Below are 16,143 nucleotides of genomic sequence, written 5' to 3' on the forward strand. Positions count from 1 at the left end.
TATCTTTTGACTGATATATGCTGGCGGGTCCCATAGACTCCTATGAGAGCTGGGGAAAAAAGGGAGGGGGAGGCAGTTTAGCAGGGTCCAATGCTGCAAAAACCTACAGGTGCTTCTCTTTAGGCTTTTGAGGTCATTCCGAGGATTTATGCTGAGCGAGGGATTTCAGGGCTGTGACATATTTTTCTGCGGAAAGCATTGCACCCGGTTATGTGAATGGATGAGAAACCGCTAATTAAGCTCGGGACTTAATCGTGGAAAATCGTCCATTCATGCGAAGTTACGGTGCGGACGTGTGAACGTACAAACGCATACGCCGACATGAAGGAGCCCTAAGGCCGGCTTCACACGTCACGGCGCCCCCCAGAGACCCCAATACTTACCTCCGGATCCGGCATCCTACGTCCCGCATGACGCCTCAGCGCACATGCGCAATAGAGCGCGTGACGCGCCGGCTGCGTCATAGGACACGCCCACAGCATCACATGACGCGCCAGCTGCATCATATGACACGGCTGGAGGTAGGCGGGGAAGCGGTTTCACGCTATCTTCCATTGTGCTACAGCGGAAGATAGCGTGACGGACGGCTTCCATTGACTGCAATGGAAGCCGTCCGCGCGTACACCCGCGGCAAATAGAACATGCCGCGGGTGAGGACGGGTGATTTTACGGTGCGGAATTCCGCGGTGGAATTCTGCACCGTAAGCATTGTGCTATTAGGTTCAATAGAACCTAATAGCTGCGGACAACGCGGCGGAAATCCGCCCGTGGGAAGGAGGCCTAAGATTATATAGTCTAAGCTCGCACTGTCCAACTTTTAGACAGTATTGGTAAATAAGTCCCATTGAATAAATATCCACAGGACCATAAGTGAGTCCTTTACCTTAATATCCCACCCTGCTTTTAGTAGCAATAACCTCCACTATATAGATGTAGTATTTGGTCACATTTGGACCTCTTTGGCCTTCTCTCCAATCACTGAGCACATTTACATTTTATCATTATTTTAACACCACCATCGTGTCCACAAATTTAGTTTTGTCATGATCATTTTGCCAGCGTTCTTTATGTCTGATTTATAAAACCGGATCTATTGTCCTCACAATCCTTTAACAAAAATACTTACCTTCCAAAAGGTGGAGGCATTGGTGGAGGAGGAGGTGCTGGTGCAGAACTAGGAGGTAATCCAGGTGCAGGAAAAGAAGGATGTCCAGGAGGGAGTCCAGGTGCAAAATCAGGAGGAGGCTCTGGGATCCTATCATTATCTCCAAAAGGGTAATCAGATGTTGCAAAGAGTTGGGAAGGAATTCCATCTTCTATCTCAGCAATCACATCCAGTAATAGATCATCACCACAGAGATCCAACCACTGGTTCCCATCCAGAATGGATATAGCCCAACCTCGGGGGTTATCACCAACACCTCTAGATTAGTGAAAAATTAGAGAAATTCACACATTCAGATTCCACAATATATATTAAAGGGGTTGTCCCGCGGCAGCAAGTGGGTCTATACACTTCTGTATGGCCATATTAATGCACTTTGTAATGTACATTGTGCATTAATTATGAGCCATACAGAAGTTATAAAAAGTTTTATACTTACCTGCTCCGTTGCTGGCGTCCTCGTTCCCATGGAGCCGACTAATTTTCGCCCTCCGATGGCCAAATTAGCCGCGCTTGCGCTGTCCGGGTCTTCTGCTCTCTTCAATGGAGCCGCTCGTGCAGAATGCCGGCTCCGTGTAGCTCCGCCCCGTCACGTGCCGATTCCAGCCAATCAGGAGGCTGGAATCGGCAATGGACCGCACAGAAGAGCTGCGGTCCACGGAGGAAGAGGATCCCGGCGGCCATCTTCACCGGTAAGTATAGAAGTCACCGGAGCGCGGGGATTAAGGTAAGCGCTCCGGTAAGCTTTCTTTAGGTCCCTGCATCGGGGTTGTCTCGCGCCGAACGAGGGGGGGGGGGGGGGGGGAGGGGGTGTTGAAAAAAAAAAAAACCCGTTTCGGCGCGGCAAAACCCCTTTAAGTGTATTTCTATTGATCTCTCATGAAGAACATTCATACTTCATGGATGGTCACTGACTCACTTGTGCTGCAGCAGCCAGCCGGCTAATTGTTCTGCCGTTGTCCAGGAGTCTACTTCTGTTGTATATTTTTCCTCTGAAACAATATATAAAAAGAAAGCACTTTGAGTCTTGGGAGTGACTTGGGAGATTCATGAAGACCTATAACAGCAATATAAAACAATTCTACTGTATAAAGAACTTTAGTAAAACTCACTTTACTATTGAAAATGTGCCAGTTTTATGGTGCACCTTGTGCCTCAAAATTGTCTTACATGTTCTGCACTACATTCATGATGCATTTTGGACCTTTTTTTTTACCAAGTCCTGGCAAATGTACTGATGACATTATGCCAACAAGACATTTATACTCCCAGATTATGTGCCCGAGTCTCATGTTATCTGCATACAGCCCCTTTGTTCTGCTGTGGGACTGCAGCTGAATAAAATGTTATCAGCGCTCCCGTGGAAAATCACAGCGAGTGGTTCCTGCTATCAGCTCTCTGGACGCACAATGGATTTTAAACTCAACTAAAAATCGTCCTTCACAGGTATAGACTAAAAGAATATAGTTTATTAGAAACTCTTAAAAACATATACGGGCTGACTAACAGTACTAACATACATTAACACAAAAAAGAGGAGAAGATATATTTCGGTGCAAGTTTGAATTATGCATCCAATGTCTCCAATGTAGATAATGGTCACAATAGCATGGTCAGTATAAGTGGATAACTTTAGTGCATATACAGAGTTCCTGCACTGAGTGACTGGTGACAGTCATATGTAGAGGTCGCAGAGAACTACGGCTCTGAATGACTGGTGAAGTCACAGAGAAATACGGCTCAACGCGTTTCTCCGCTCGCTTTAGAGCGGTTCATCAGGAGCCACAGATGTATATTTGACCAAAAAATCTTTAGTGGGATTAATAGCGTCACTCATTTAATTGACTAAGCTATCTTCCTCTTTTAGGATATATAATCAGTAGGATTAAATTGGCAAGAAAGCGGGTTGTCTGCGAAGATGTCGCCAACAGGTATATATATATATACCAGACACCGTTAGACAAAAAGCCAGCAGGGTACGATGGTATAGTGGCTACGTTGGTAAAGAAGGAAGGAGGACTCGGATAAAGAACTTATGCACTGACAGTAGTCACAAGTCAGATGCGTGTTTAGATATGTCAGCTATAAGGATCCTGTATTGAGCGCTGTATACCTATCCTCCTACAAGTGTTGCAATGTTAGCAGCACTAATGTAGAATTTCTAGTCATATGCACTGACATTAATAGAAAGTCAGGTGCATGTTCAGATAGGTCAGCTAAAGAGGATCCTGTATTTAAAGCTGCATACCTATCCTCCTAAAAGTGTTGCAATGTCAGCAACACTAATGTAGAAATGCTAGACTCCTATCAAAAGTTCAGACAACCAATCTAATATTCAAGCAGGCAGCCAAAAATAGGCTTCAACAAATTTTTCTGCTCAAACAATAGGTCCCCAAGATAAGGCTACCTAGTGTGCCAAACAGAGTAAAATAACAAACAGATAAAGCCTGTGGCCCTGATGGTGAGCCACAGGTAAATGGTTAGCTAGTGCAAGATCAGCGCTGTATATACCAGGGAGAGAACCTCCCTGTGGGAGGGATTTGATGAATACACCAATGAGGGCTGCTGAGACGAGAAGATCTGTCAATCATTCTTAATTAGGCCAAAAAAAAAAAAAAAAACACTTCTAGGTTTACAAACATGTGGCCAGGTAGAGTACTTAATCCTTATGTTGATTATCTACCATTCGTGCTCCTTGATCATGGTGCAGTAACGGCGATTGTCCGTTAGTGATACGAATATAAAGCCCATAACACGGACGTAGAGCAGTGACTCTGCGCATGCGCCCGTGACGCGATGACATCAGAGCGTCAGATCATGTGCTTACAAAGGGACGGAGACCCGTTGTTGTATCTCTCTCTCCGTGAGAGTATTCTTCCTTTGGTAAATAGATAAGGGGCACGTCATAGTTATGCTAATGTGTGGGCGGTGTTTCGCTATAGGTAAGCCGATCATTCTATTCATAAATATGTTGAATGAGCGGACATCGGGTAATAGTGACAACTCGAGATACAAACGGGCTGTTCTTTCAAATACTTTATGCACCATAGATGTATAGCTGATATAGAATATCTATAGATTGATTAAAAGGAAGATTTTTGCCTAGCACATTAATAGTTGTAAACTCTATTTTTTTTTTTTTCTTTTTTTCCCTTCTCTTCTTCTTTCTCCTTTCTTTCTGCCTAGCACATTAGTAGTTATAAGCTCTATTCCGACCTAGTGTGAAAATAATAGCATCTGAGAGTGATGCCATAAAGGTACTGATAGAGCAGTCAGGCGTTGTTAAAGGGGAAGTAAATAATGTGCTGCAGAGAATGATTGTTTATATCATTTGTACTAAAAGGAAGACATCACGATAAGATGTCCAGTTTGCTTCATATAAGGTTAGGAGGATACAAATACAGCAGCAGCCTCATTGAGGAGTATAGGAATATCGGTATAGTGCTTGCCATCAATCGGTATGGAAAGAGTTAATGATGTCTATATTATACATAGTTTCAGATGATGTTCCTAATAGAATTGGTAAGGATGCCGTAAGATCGATATTCTCAGGAGGGATAGTGCGGAACAAATAATGAGAGTTGGGGAAAGGGGCTATTTTACAAAAAGCAGTTAAAACATAAACTCTCATTCAAGCCAGCAGGGCTTAGGGTATTCATACGATATATCCAGGCTGCCTCTTTTTGTAAGAGGCGCCTGTCAATGTCACCTCTGCGTCCGAAAGTCCTCAAGAGTTCAACTCCCTGGAATTTGAGTGAATTTGCATCACCGCCATGTAGGGACCAAACATGATCGGCCAATGGTGTTGACTCTTTGCGATTTATATTGCCCACATGTCCCAAGATCCTACGTCGGAACTCCTGAATGGTTTTCCCCACGTAGACCTTGGGACAGGGGCACGTCGCCATGTACACTATGTTTTTGGTCCTACAGTTAATGAAACTGCGGCACTTGTTTACTTTATTGTTGGAGGCACATTGGAAAGTATCACTTTTCAAAATGTATGGACAAGCCAAACAGCCATGGCAGGGGAAGGTACCGTTTGGTCTAGCAGATCCTAGCCAGGTTTTTTTGGTGTCATCTTGATACAAATGGCTCTTGACCAGATGGTCTTTGAGGCTATGGCCTCTCCGATATGTAATTAGTGGCATGGGTGATATTGAATCGCCAAGATCCATATCATTCTTCAAAATATCCCAGTAGTGACTTACGATGTTTCTGACTTGTTTGGAGGCCATATCGAATGTGCCTATAATGCGTGTGTACTGGTCAGTTGGACGTTTGCGAGGTGTTAAGAGAGTAGTCCTGTTTTGTTGCATAGCATGAGAGAAGGCACTTTGAATGACGTCTTCTGGATAATTTCTCTCTCTAAAACGTGTCATCAGTTTTTGGCTTTCTTCTAGGAACGTGGAATCGTTCGAGCAGTTTCGTCGGAGCCGCAAGAATTGTCCCTTAGGGATTCCGCTTTTTAGAGGGACTGGATGATAGCTCTGCCACCCCAGTAAACTATTTGTGGCGGTAATTTTGCGGTACAATGTTGAGGAGATAGTGCTGTCCTCGTTCTTCTGGATCATTAAGTCTAGGAAAGGTAGACTGGTGGTGTTAAATTCACTCGTGACATGCAGATTTAAGGAGTTCTGGTTCAAAGAGTTCACAAAATCTTGGAAAGAGGATTCTGTTCCTCTCCAAAGGACAAGAATATCATCAATAAATCTAAGCCATAGTATGATATTATTTGACCATTCCATATTGTTGTAGATGACCCTTTCCTCCCACCAGCCCAGGTACAGGTTAGCATAGGATGGGGCACATGGCGTCCCCATCGCTGTACCCCTGAGCTGGTGGAAGTACTCGGAGTCAAACAAAAAGTAGTTATGGCGTAAGGTGAACTCAAGGAATTCCAGTATGCACTCATTGTGATTGATGTAATGGGAGCCCCTCTGTTCTAAAAAGAATTTTACTGCCTCAAGGCCTCCTTCGTGCGGGATAGAACTATAGAGTGCTTCTATGTCGAGTGATGCGAGGAAGGTATCTGGCTCAATTGAGATTCCATCGATAAGACGAAGAACGTCCATTGTATCCCTGACATGTGAGCGCAGGGATACGACAAAAGGGCGTAAGATGTTATCTATGTATGTACTTAGATTCTGGGTAAGGTTGTTGATGCCCGATACTATTGGTCTCCCTCTGATCGGGTCAATACCTTTGTGCACTTTTGGCAACGAGTAAAAAGTTGCCACTGTTGGATTAGTTGGATAAATAAATCGAAGTTCTTTCTCACTTATGCACCCCAGATCTCGTTGTCGTAGCAGTAGGTTCCTCAATTTGAACAAAAATGTATTAGTAGGATCGTTAGTCAGGCGACCATAGGTCGATGTGTCGCTAAGAAGTTGTCGACACATGTTGACATATTGCGATCTACTCATTACAACAATATTACCGCCTTTATCGGCGGGTTTCACAATAATTTGTTGATTAGATTCGAGGTTCTTTAGTGCTACGAGTTCACCTTTTGTTAAATTAGGATGTACGTTCTTTGGAGTACGAAGTGCCTTCAGATCTTTTTTAACTAACTTCTCAAAAATGTCAATTTCCGGACTTTTCAAAGCTGGAGGATTTGATTTATTGGAGGGTTTAAGGGTCGTGAAGGGGCCAGTACCCTGGTCTCTCTGGTTTTCAGCTTCTAGATCTAATAGGACTTGTAGTCCCAATTGGTCAGAGGGCTCTAGGCCCATTTCATTTAGCTGTTCTCTGTTTTTGATGCTGAAATACTTTTTCCAGCGGAGTTTGCGTGTGAAGAGGGAGATGTCCTTCGTCCACACGAACGGATCATAGCGGGTCGTGGGGACGAAGGACAGCCCCCTCTCCAACAGGTGAATCTCCTCTTTAGTCAGGTTATAATCTGACAGATTAACAATCTGTAACCTATCTTCAGAGATGTTGGCATCGATATGTGTAGTAGACTCAGTGGTTCTATTATTTAGACCATATGCTGACATGCTGGAGGGATGTATAAGGGAGCCAGGGATTGGTTGGTCCTGTGATGTCATTTCGATGTTGGAATGTCCCGTCTGCCCCTTAAAAAATATTGAGTAATGGGGGGCTCAGGACAAACACTTTCCTGTGGTCTCCTGCCTCTACCCTTATTGCGTGGTTGATGTCGGCTTTTATAGCGTCTATACCCTAATCTGTTAGAAGAGGAAGTATCACTTTCAGACAGATCTTGGTCTGAGGAACTAATCTCTGTTTCCGAGCGAGTAGAGGGATCAAAGTATGCTCTATTTTCTTTAAAATCCTGTAAATCACGACCGAGTTGTAGATGTTTCCTATCCTTTATTTGAGCAGTAAATTTCTCGATGTTGGAGTGTAGGATTTTTTCTTTATTTACAAATTCGGGGTCAGAGCTGAAGATTTTTACAGCTTCTATCTGTTCTTCTAGCTTTTTTTGATTAATTACAAGGGTTGATTTTTCCTCTTCCAACAGTAGGTTAATGAACCTAAGGGAAGACTGTGTTGATTCTTCTTCCCATTTTTTTAGGAAGGTCGTATTACGCAGTCTTTTGGGGGGCAAAATAGGGTTTCTCAGGCCACGTGGTACTATGCGATGTTCAATGTATTTATTTAGCCCTTGGACCTCCCACCAATTGCGAACATATTCGCGATATATTGAGGTGAGATCTTTAAACCCCTTTTGAATAGATTGTTCCTGGGGTGAAGCTCTGAATTCCCCCTCAGAGAATACCGATCCGGCATCGGTTAACCATTGCGTGGTACTGAGGTCCTTTGAAAGGAAACCCGCCATATAAATTATTTGCTTATCACAGAGACGGGAAGTCTATATGTAAATTTTTCTTAAAAGCCCTTCACAGGTATAGACTAAAAGAATATAGTTTATTAGAAACTCTTAAAAACATATACGGGCTGACTAACAGTACTAACATACATTAACACAAAAAAGAGGAGAAGATATATTTCGGTGCAAGTTTGAATTATGCATCCAATGTCTCCAATGTAGATAATGGTCACAATAGCATGGTCAGTATAAGTGGATAACTTTAGTGCATATACAGAGTTCCTGCACTGAGTGACTGGTGACAGTCGTATGTAGAGGTCGCAGAGAACTACGGCTCTGAATGACTGGTGAAGTCACAGAGAAATACGGCTCAACGCGTTTCTCCGCTCGCTTTAGAGCGGTTCATCAGGAGCCACAGATGTATATTTGACCAAAAAATCTTTAGTGGGATTAATAGCGTCAATCATTTAATTGACTAAGCTATCTTCCTCTTTTAGGATATATAATCAGTAGGATTAAATTGGCAAGAAAGCGGGTTGTCTGCGAAGATGTCGCCAACAGGTATATATATATATACCAGACACCGTTAGACAAAAAGCCAGCAGGGTACGATGGTATAGTGGCTACGTTGGTAAAGAAGGAAGGAGGACTCGGATAAAGAACTTATGCACTGACAGTAGTCACAAGTCAGATGCGTGTTTAGATATGTCAGCTATAAGGATCCTGTATTTAGCGCTGTATACCTATCCTCCTACAAGTGTTGCAATGTTAGCAGCACTAATGTAGAATTTCTAGTCATATGCACTGACATTAATAGAAAGTCAGGTGCATGTTCAGATAGGTCAGCTAAAGAGGATCCTGTATTTAAAGCTGCATACCTATCCTCCTAAAAGTGTTGCAATGTCAGCAACACTAATGTAGAAATGCTAGACTCCTATCAAAAGTTCAGACAACCAATCTAATATTCAAGCAGGCAGCCAAAAATAGGCTTCAACAAATTTCTTGCACTAGCTAACCATTTACCTGTGGCTCACCATCAGGGCCACAGGCTTTATCTGTTTGTTATTTTACTCTATGTTTGGCACACTAGGTAGCCTTATCTTGGGGACCTATTGTTTGAGCAGAAAAATTTGTTGAAGCCTATTTTTGGCTGCCTGCTTGAATATTAGATTGGTTGTCTGAACTTTTGATAGGAGTCTAGCATTTCTACATTAGTGTTGCTGACATTGCAACACTTTTAGGAGGATAGGTATGCAGCTTTAAATACAGGATCCTCTTTAGCTGACCTATCTGAACATGCACCTGACTTTCTATTAATGTCAGTGCATATGACTAGAAATTCTACATTAGTGCTGCTAACATTGCAACACTTGTAGGAGGATAGGTATACAGCGCTAAATACAGGATCCTTATAGCTGACATATCTAAACACGCATCTGACTTGTGACTACTGTCAGTGCATAAGTTCTTTATCCGAGTCCTCCTTCCTTCTTTACCAACGTAGCCACTATACCATCGTACCCTGCTGGCTTTTTGTCTAACGGTGTCTGGTATATATATATATACCTGTTGGCGACATCTTCGCAGACAACCCGCTTTCTTGCCAATTTAATCCTACTGATTATATATCCTAAAAGAGGAAGATAGCTTAGTCAATTAAATGAGTGACGCTATTAATCCCACTAAAGATTTTTTGGTCAAATATACATCTGTGGCTCCTGATGAACCGCTCTAAAGCGAGCGGAGAAACGCGTTGAGCCGTATTTCTCTGTGACTTCACCAGTCATTCAGAGCCGTAGTTCTCTGCGACCTCTACATACGACTGTCACCAGTCACTCAGTGCAGGAACTCTGTATATGCACTAAAGTTATCCACTTATACTGACCATGCTATTGTGACCATTATCTACATTGGAGACATTGGATGCATAATTCAAACTTGCACCGAAATATATCTTCTCCTCTTTTTTGTGTTAATGTATGTTAGTACTGTTAGTCAGCCCGTATATGTTTTTAAGAGTTTCTAATAAACTATATTCTTTTAGTCTATACCTGTGAAGGGCTTTTAAGAAAAATTTACATATAGACTTCCCGTCTCTGTGATAAGCAAATAATTTATATGGCGGGTTTCCTTTCAAAGGACCTCAGTACCACGCAATGGTTAACCGATGCCGGATCGGTATACTCTGAGGGGGAATTCAGAGCTTCACCCCAGGAACAATCTATTCAAAAGGGGTTTAAAGATCTCACCTCAATATATCGCGAATATGTTCGCAATTGGTGGGAGGTCCAAGGGCTAAATAAATACATTGAACATCGCATAGTACCACGTGGCCTGAGAAACCCTATTTTGCCCCCCAAAAGACTGCGTAATACGACCTTCCTAAAAAAATGGGAAGAAGAATCAACACAGTCTTCCCTTAGGTTCATTAACCTACTGTTGGAAGAGGAAAAATCAACCCTTGTAATTAATCAAAAAAAGCTAGAAGAACAGATAGAAGCTGTAAAAATCTTCAGCTCTGACCCCGAATTTGTAAATAAAGAAAAAATCCTACACTCCAACATCGAGAAATTTACTGCTCAAATAAAGGATAGGAAACATCTACAACTCGGTCGTGATTTACAGGATTTTAAAGAAAATAGAGCATACTTTGATCCCTCTACTCGCTCGGAAACAGAGATTAGTTCCTCAGACCAAGATCTGTCTGAAAGTGATACTTCCTCTTCTAACAGATTAGGGTATAGACGCTATAAAAGCCGACATCAACCACGCAATAAGGGTAGAGGCAGGAGACCACAGGAAAGTGTTTGTCCTGAGCCCCCCATTACTCAATATTTTTTAAGGGGCAGACGGGACATTCCAACATCGAAATGACATCACAGGACCAACCAATCCCTGGCTCCCTTATACATCCCTCCAGCATGTCAGCATATGGTCTAAATAATAGAACCACTGAGTCTACTACACATATCGATGCCAACATCTCTGAAGATAGGTTACAGATTGTTAATCTGTCAGATTATAACCTGACTAAAGAGGAGATTCACCTGTTGGAGAGGGGGCTGTCCTTCGTCCCCACGACCCGCTATGATCCGTTCGTGTGGACGAAGGACATCTCCCTCTTCACACGCAAACTCCGCTGGAAAAAGTATTTCAGCATCAAAAACAGAGAACAGCTAAATGAAATGGGCCTAGAGCCCTCTGACCAATTGGGACTACAAGTCCTATTAGATCTAGAAGCTGAAAACCAGAGAGACCAGGGTACTGGCCCCTTCACGACCCTTAAACCCTCCAATAAATCAAATCCTCCAGCTTTGAAAAGTCCGGAAATTGACATTTTTGAGAAGTTAGTTAAAAAAGATCTGAAGGCACTTCGTACTCCAAAGAACGTACATCCTAATTTAACAAAAGGTGAACTCGTAGCACTAAAGAACCTCGAATCTAATCAACAAATTATTGTGAAACCCGCCGATAAAGGCGGTAATATTGTTGTAATGAGTAGATCGCAATATGTCAACATGTGTCGACAACTTCTTAGCGACACATCGACCTATGGTCGCCTGACTAACGATCCTACTAATACATTTTTGTTCAAATTGAGGAACCTACTGCTACGACAACGAGATCTGGGGTGCATAAGTGAGAAAGAACTTCGATTTATTTATCCAACTAATCCAACAGTGGCAACTTTTTACTCGTTGCCAAAAGTGCACAAAGGTATTGACCCGATCAGAGGGAGACCAATAGTATCGGGCATCAACAACCTTACCCAGAATCTAAGTACATACATAGATAACATCTTACGCCCTTTTGTCGTATCCCTGCGCTCACATGTCAGGGATACAATGGACGTTCTTCGTCTTATCGATGGAATCTCAATTGAGCCAGATACCTTCCTCGCATCACTCGACATAGAAGCACTCTATAGTTCTATCCCGCACGAAGGAGGCCTTGAGGCAGTAAAATTCTTTTTAGAACAGAGGGGCTCCCATTACATCAATCACAATGAGTGCATACTGGAATTCCTTGAGTTCACCTTACGCCATAACTACTTTTTGTTTGACTCCGAGTACTTCCACCAGCTCAGGGGTACAGCGATGGGGACGCCATGTGCCCCATCCTATGCTAACCTGTACCTGGGCTGGTGGGAGGAAAGGGTCATCTACAACAATATGGAATGGTCAAATAATATCATACTATGGCTTAGATTTATTGATGATATTCTTGTCCTTTGGAGAGGAACAGAATCCTCTTTCCAAGATTTTGTGAACTCTTTGAACCAGAACTCCTTAAATCTGCATGTCACGAGTGAATTTAACACCACCAGTCTACCTTTCCTAGACTTAATGATCCAGAAGAACGAGGACAGCACTATCTCCTCAACATTGTACCGCAAAATTACCGCCACAAATAGTTTACTGGGGTGGCAGAGCTATCATCCAGTCCCTCTAAAAAGCGGAATCCCTAAGGGACAATTCTTGCGGCTCCGACGAAACTGCTCGAACGATTCCACGTTCCTAGAAGAAAGCCAAAAACTGATGACACGTTTTAGAGAGAGAAATTATCCAGAAGACGTCATTCAAAGTGCCTTCTCTCATGCTATGCAACAAAACAGGACTACTCTCTTAACACCTCGCAAACGTCCAACTGACCAGTACACACGCATTATAGGCACATTCGATATGGCCTCCAAACAAGTCAGAAACATCGTAAGTCACTACTGGGATATTTTGAAGAATGATATGGATCTTGGCGATTCAATATCACCCATGCCACTAATTACATATCGGAGAGGCCATAGCCTCAAAGACCATCTGGTCAAGAGCCATTTGTATCAAGATGACACCAAAAAAACCTGGCTAGGATCTGCTAGACCAAACGGTACCTTCCCCTGCCATGGCTGTTTGGCTTGTCCATACATTTTGAAAAGTGATACTTTCCAATGTGCCTCCAACAATAAAGTAAACAAGTGCCGCAGTTTCATTAACTGTAGGACCAAAAACATAGTGTACATGGCGACGTGCCCCTGTCCCAAGGTCTACGTGGGGAAAACCATTCAGGAGTTCCGACGTAGGATCTTGGGACATGTGGGCAATATAAATCGCAAAGAGTCAACACCATTGGCCGACCATGTTTGGTCCCTACATGGCGGTGATGCAAATTCACTCAAATTCCAGGGAGTTGAACTCTTGAGGACTTTCGGACGCAGAGGTGACATTGACAGGCGCCTCTTACAAAAAGAGGCAGCCTGGATATATCGTATGAATACCCTAAGCCCTGCTGGCTTGAATGAGAGTTTATGTTTTAACTGCTTTTTGTAAAATAGCCCCTTTCCCCAACTCTCATTATTTGTTCCGCACTATCCCTCCTGAGAATATCGATCTTACGGCATCCTTACCAATTCTATTAGGAACATCATCTGAAACTATGTATAATATAGACATCATTAACTCTTTCCATACCGATTGATGGCAAGCACTATACCGATATTCCTATACTCCTCAATGAGGCTGCTGCTGTATTTGTATCCTCCTAACCTTATATGAAGCAAACTGGACATCTTATCGTGATGTCTTCCTTTTAGTACAAATGATATAAACAATCATTCTCTGCAGCACATTATTTACTTCCCCTTTAACAACGCCTGACTGCTCTATCAGTACCTTTATGGCATCACTCTCAGATGCTATTATTTTCACACTAGGTCGGAATAGAGCTTATAACTACTAATGTGCTAGGCAGAAAGAAAGGAGAAAGAAGAAGAGAAGGGAAAAAAAGAAAAAAAAAAATAGAGTTTACAACTATTAATGTGCTAGGCAAAAATCTTCTTTTTAATCAATCTATAGATATTCTATATCAGCTATACATCTATGGTGCATAAAGTATTTGAAAGAACAGCCCGTTTGTATCTCGAGTTGTCACTATTACCCGATGTCCGCTCATTCAACATATTTATGAATAGAATGATCGGCTTACCTATAGCGAAACACCGCCCACACATTAGCATAACTATGACGTGCCCCTTATCTATTTACCAAAGGAAGAATACTCTCACGGAGAGAGAGATACAACAACGGGTCTCCGTCCCTTTGTAAGCACATGATCTGACGCTCTGATGTCATCGCGTCACGGGCGCATGCGCAGAGTCACTGCTCTACGTCCGTGTTATGGGCTTTATATTCGTATCACTAACGGACAATCGCCGTTACTGCACCATGATCAAGGAGCACGAATGGTAGATAATCAACATAAGGATTAAGTACTCTACCTGGCCACATGTTTGTAAACCTAGAAGTGTTTTTTTTTTTTTTTTTGGCCTAATTAAGAATGATTGACAGATCTTCTCGTCTCAGCAGCCCTCATTGGTGTATTCATCAAATCCCTCCCACAGGGAGGTTCTCTCCCTGGTATATACAGCGCTGATCTTGCACTAGCTAACCATTTACCTGTGGCTCACTATCAGGGCCACAGGCTTTATCTGTTTGTTATTTTACTCTATGTTTGGCACACTAGGTAGCCTTATCTTGGGGACCTATTGTTTGAGCAGAAAAATTTGTTGAAGCCTATTTTTGGCTGCCTGCTTGAATATTAGATTGGTTGTCTGAACTTTTGATAGGAGTCTAGCATTTCTACATTAGTGTTGCTGACATTGCAACACTTTTAGGAGGATAGGTATGCAGCTTTAAATACAGGATCCTCTTTAGCTGACCCATCTGAACATGCACCTGACTTTCTATTAATGTCAGTGCATATGACTAGAAATTCTACATTAGTGCTGCTAACATTGCAACACTTGTAGGAGGATAGGTATACAGCGCTAAATACAGGATCCTTATAGCTGACATATCTAAACACGCATCTGACTTGTGACTACTGTCAGTGCATAAGTTCTTTATCCGAGTCCTCCTTCCTTCTTTACCAACGTAGCCACTATACCATCGTACCCTGCTGGCTTTTTGTCTAACGGTGTCTGGTATATATATATATACCTGTTGGCGACATCTTCGCAGACAACCCGCTTTCTTGCCAATTTAATCCTACTGATTATATATCCTAAAAGAGGAAGATAGCTTAGTCAATTAAATGAGTGACGCTATTAATCCCACTAAAGATTTTTTGGTCAAATATACATCTGTGGCTCCTGATGAACCGCTCTAAAGCGAGCGGAGAAACGCGTTGAGCCGTATTTCTCTGTGACTTCACCAGTCATTCAGAGCCGTAGTTCTCTGCGACCTCTACATACGACTGTCACCAGTCACTCAGTGCAGGAACTCTGTATATGCACTAAAGTTATCCACTTATACTGACCATGCTATTGTGACCATTATCTACATTGGAGACATTGGATGCATAATTCAAACTTGCACCGAAATATATCTTCTCCTCTTTTTTGTGTTAATGTATGTTAGTACTGTTAGTCAGCCCGTATATGTTTTTAAGAGTTTCTAATAAACTATATTCTTTTAGTCTATACCTGTGAAGGGCTTTTAAGAAAAATTTACATATAGACTTCCCGTCTCTGTGATAAGCAACTAAAAATCGTAGTTTAGATGAAAAGCAAACAATGGTAGCATTTACATGCAACGATTATCACTCAAAATATATCGTTTGGGAGAACTTTGAGCGATAATCGTTGCGTGTAAATGGAACTTAACACTGAAGCTCATGTGGGGGTTCCTAAGACTCAGTTCAGGCTACTTAATTTAATAATGGATAGTGGGTCTTTAATGCCAAGTATATAATGGGCTGTATAGACTTAAACAATTATTACATGACATACAAATGTTGGCTATGCATCTTATATCTACTTAATATAGTAAAGTATGTAAACTGGATCTTCAGTATTGGGTTAGTTACCCTACAGCAATTTAATACAAACTTATACTGTCCCTATACATATGCAAGTATTTGCTTGGGTAAAAAAAGATTCACTTCCTAGATAAAATGGAAATATTGAATTAAAAATGGAAAATAGAGAAAACTAGAAAGGTGGACAGAAAAATGCCCACAGAAAAAAGCCCACGCTGAAAATTGCCCACAGGATGAATTGTCCATATGGATAAAATAATGGTTTCCAAAGAGGTCTAATAATAACAATAATTTAAGTTTGTTTAATAGAGATGAGCGAACGTACTCGTCCGAGCTTGATACTCGTTCGAGTATTAGCGTGTTCGAGATGCTCGTT

At 42.1% G+C, this 16,143-nt stretch overlaps 1 protein-coding gene across 1 annotated transcript in view; it reads right to left on the minus strand.

Moving 5' to 3' along the window:
* Positions 1 to 16,143, minus strand: part of LOC136587779 (unconventional myosin-XVB-like) — a 90,775-nt gene that overhangs the window by 42,675 nt on the left and 31,957 nt on the right. Inside the window, exons 9-10 of the mRNA XM_066586542.1 lie at positions 2,085 to 2,157; positions 1,127 to 1,423 (exon numbers count right to left, since the gene is read on the minus strand). Coding sequence (XP_066442639.1) covers positions 1,127 to 1,423; positions 2,085 to 2,157 — 370 coding nt within the window. The remainder of the gene's footprint in view (positions 1 to 1,126; positions 1,424 to 2,084; positions 2,158 to 16,143) is intronic.

This window comes from Eleutherodactylus coqui, chromosome 13, assembly GCF_035609145.1.
Source record: "Eleutherodactylus coqui strain aEleCoq1 chromosome 13, aEleCoq1.hap1, whole genome shotgun sequence".
NCBI classification, from domain to species: domain Eukaryota; kingdom Metazoa; phylum Chordata; class Amphibia; order Anura; family Eleutherodactylidae; genus Eleutherodactylus; species Eleutherodactylus coqui.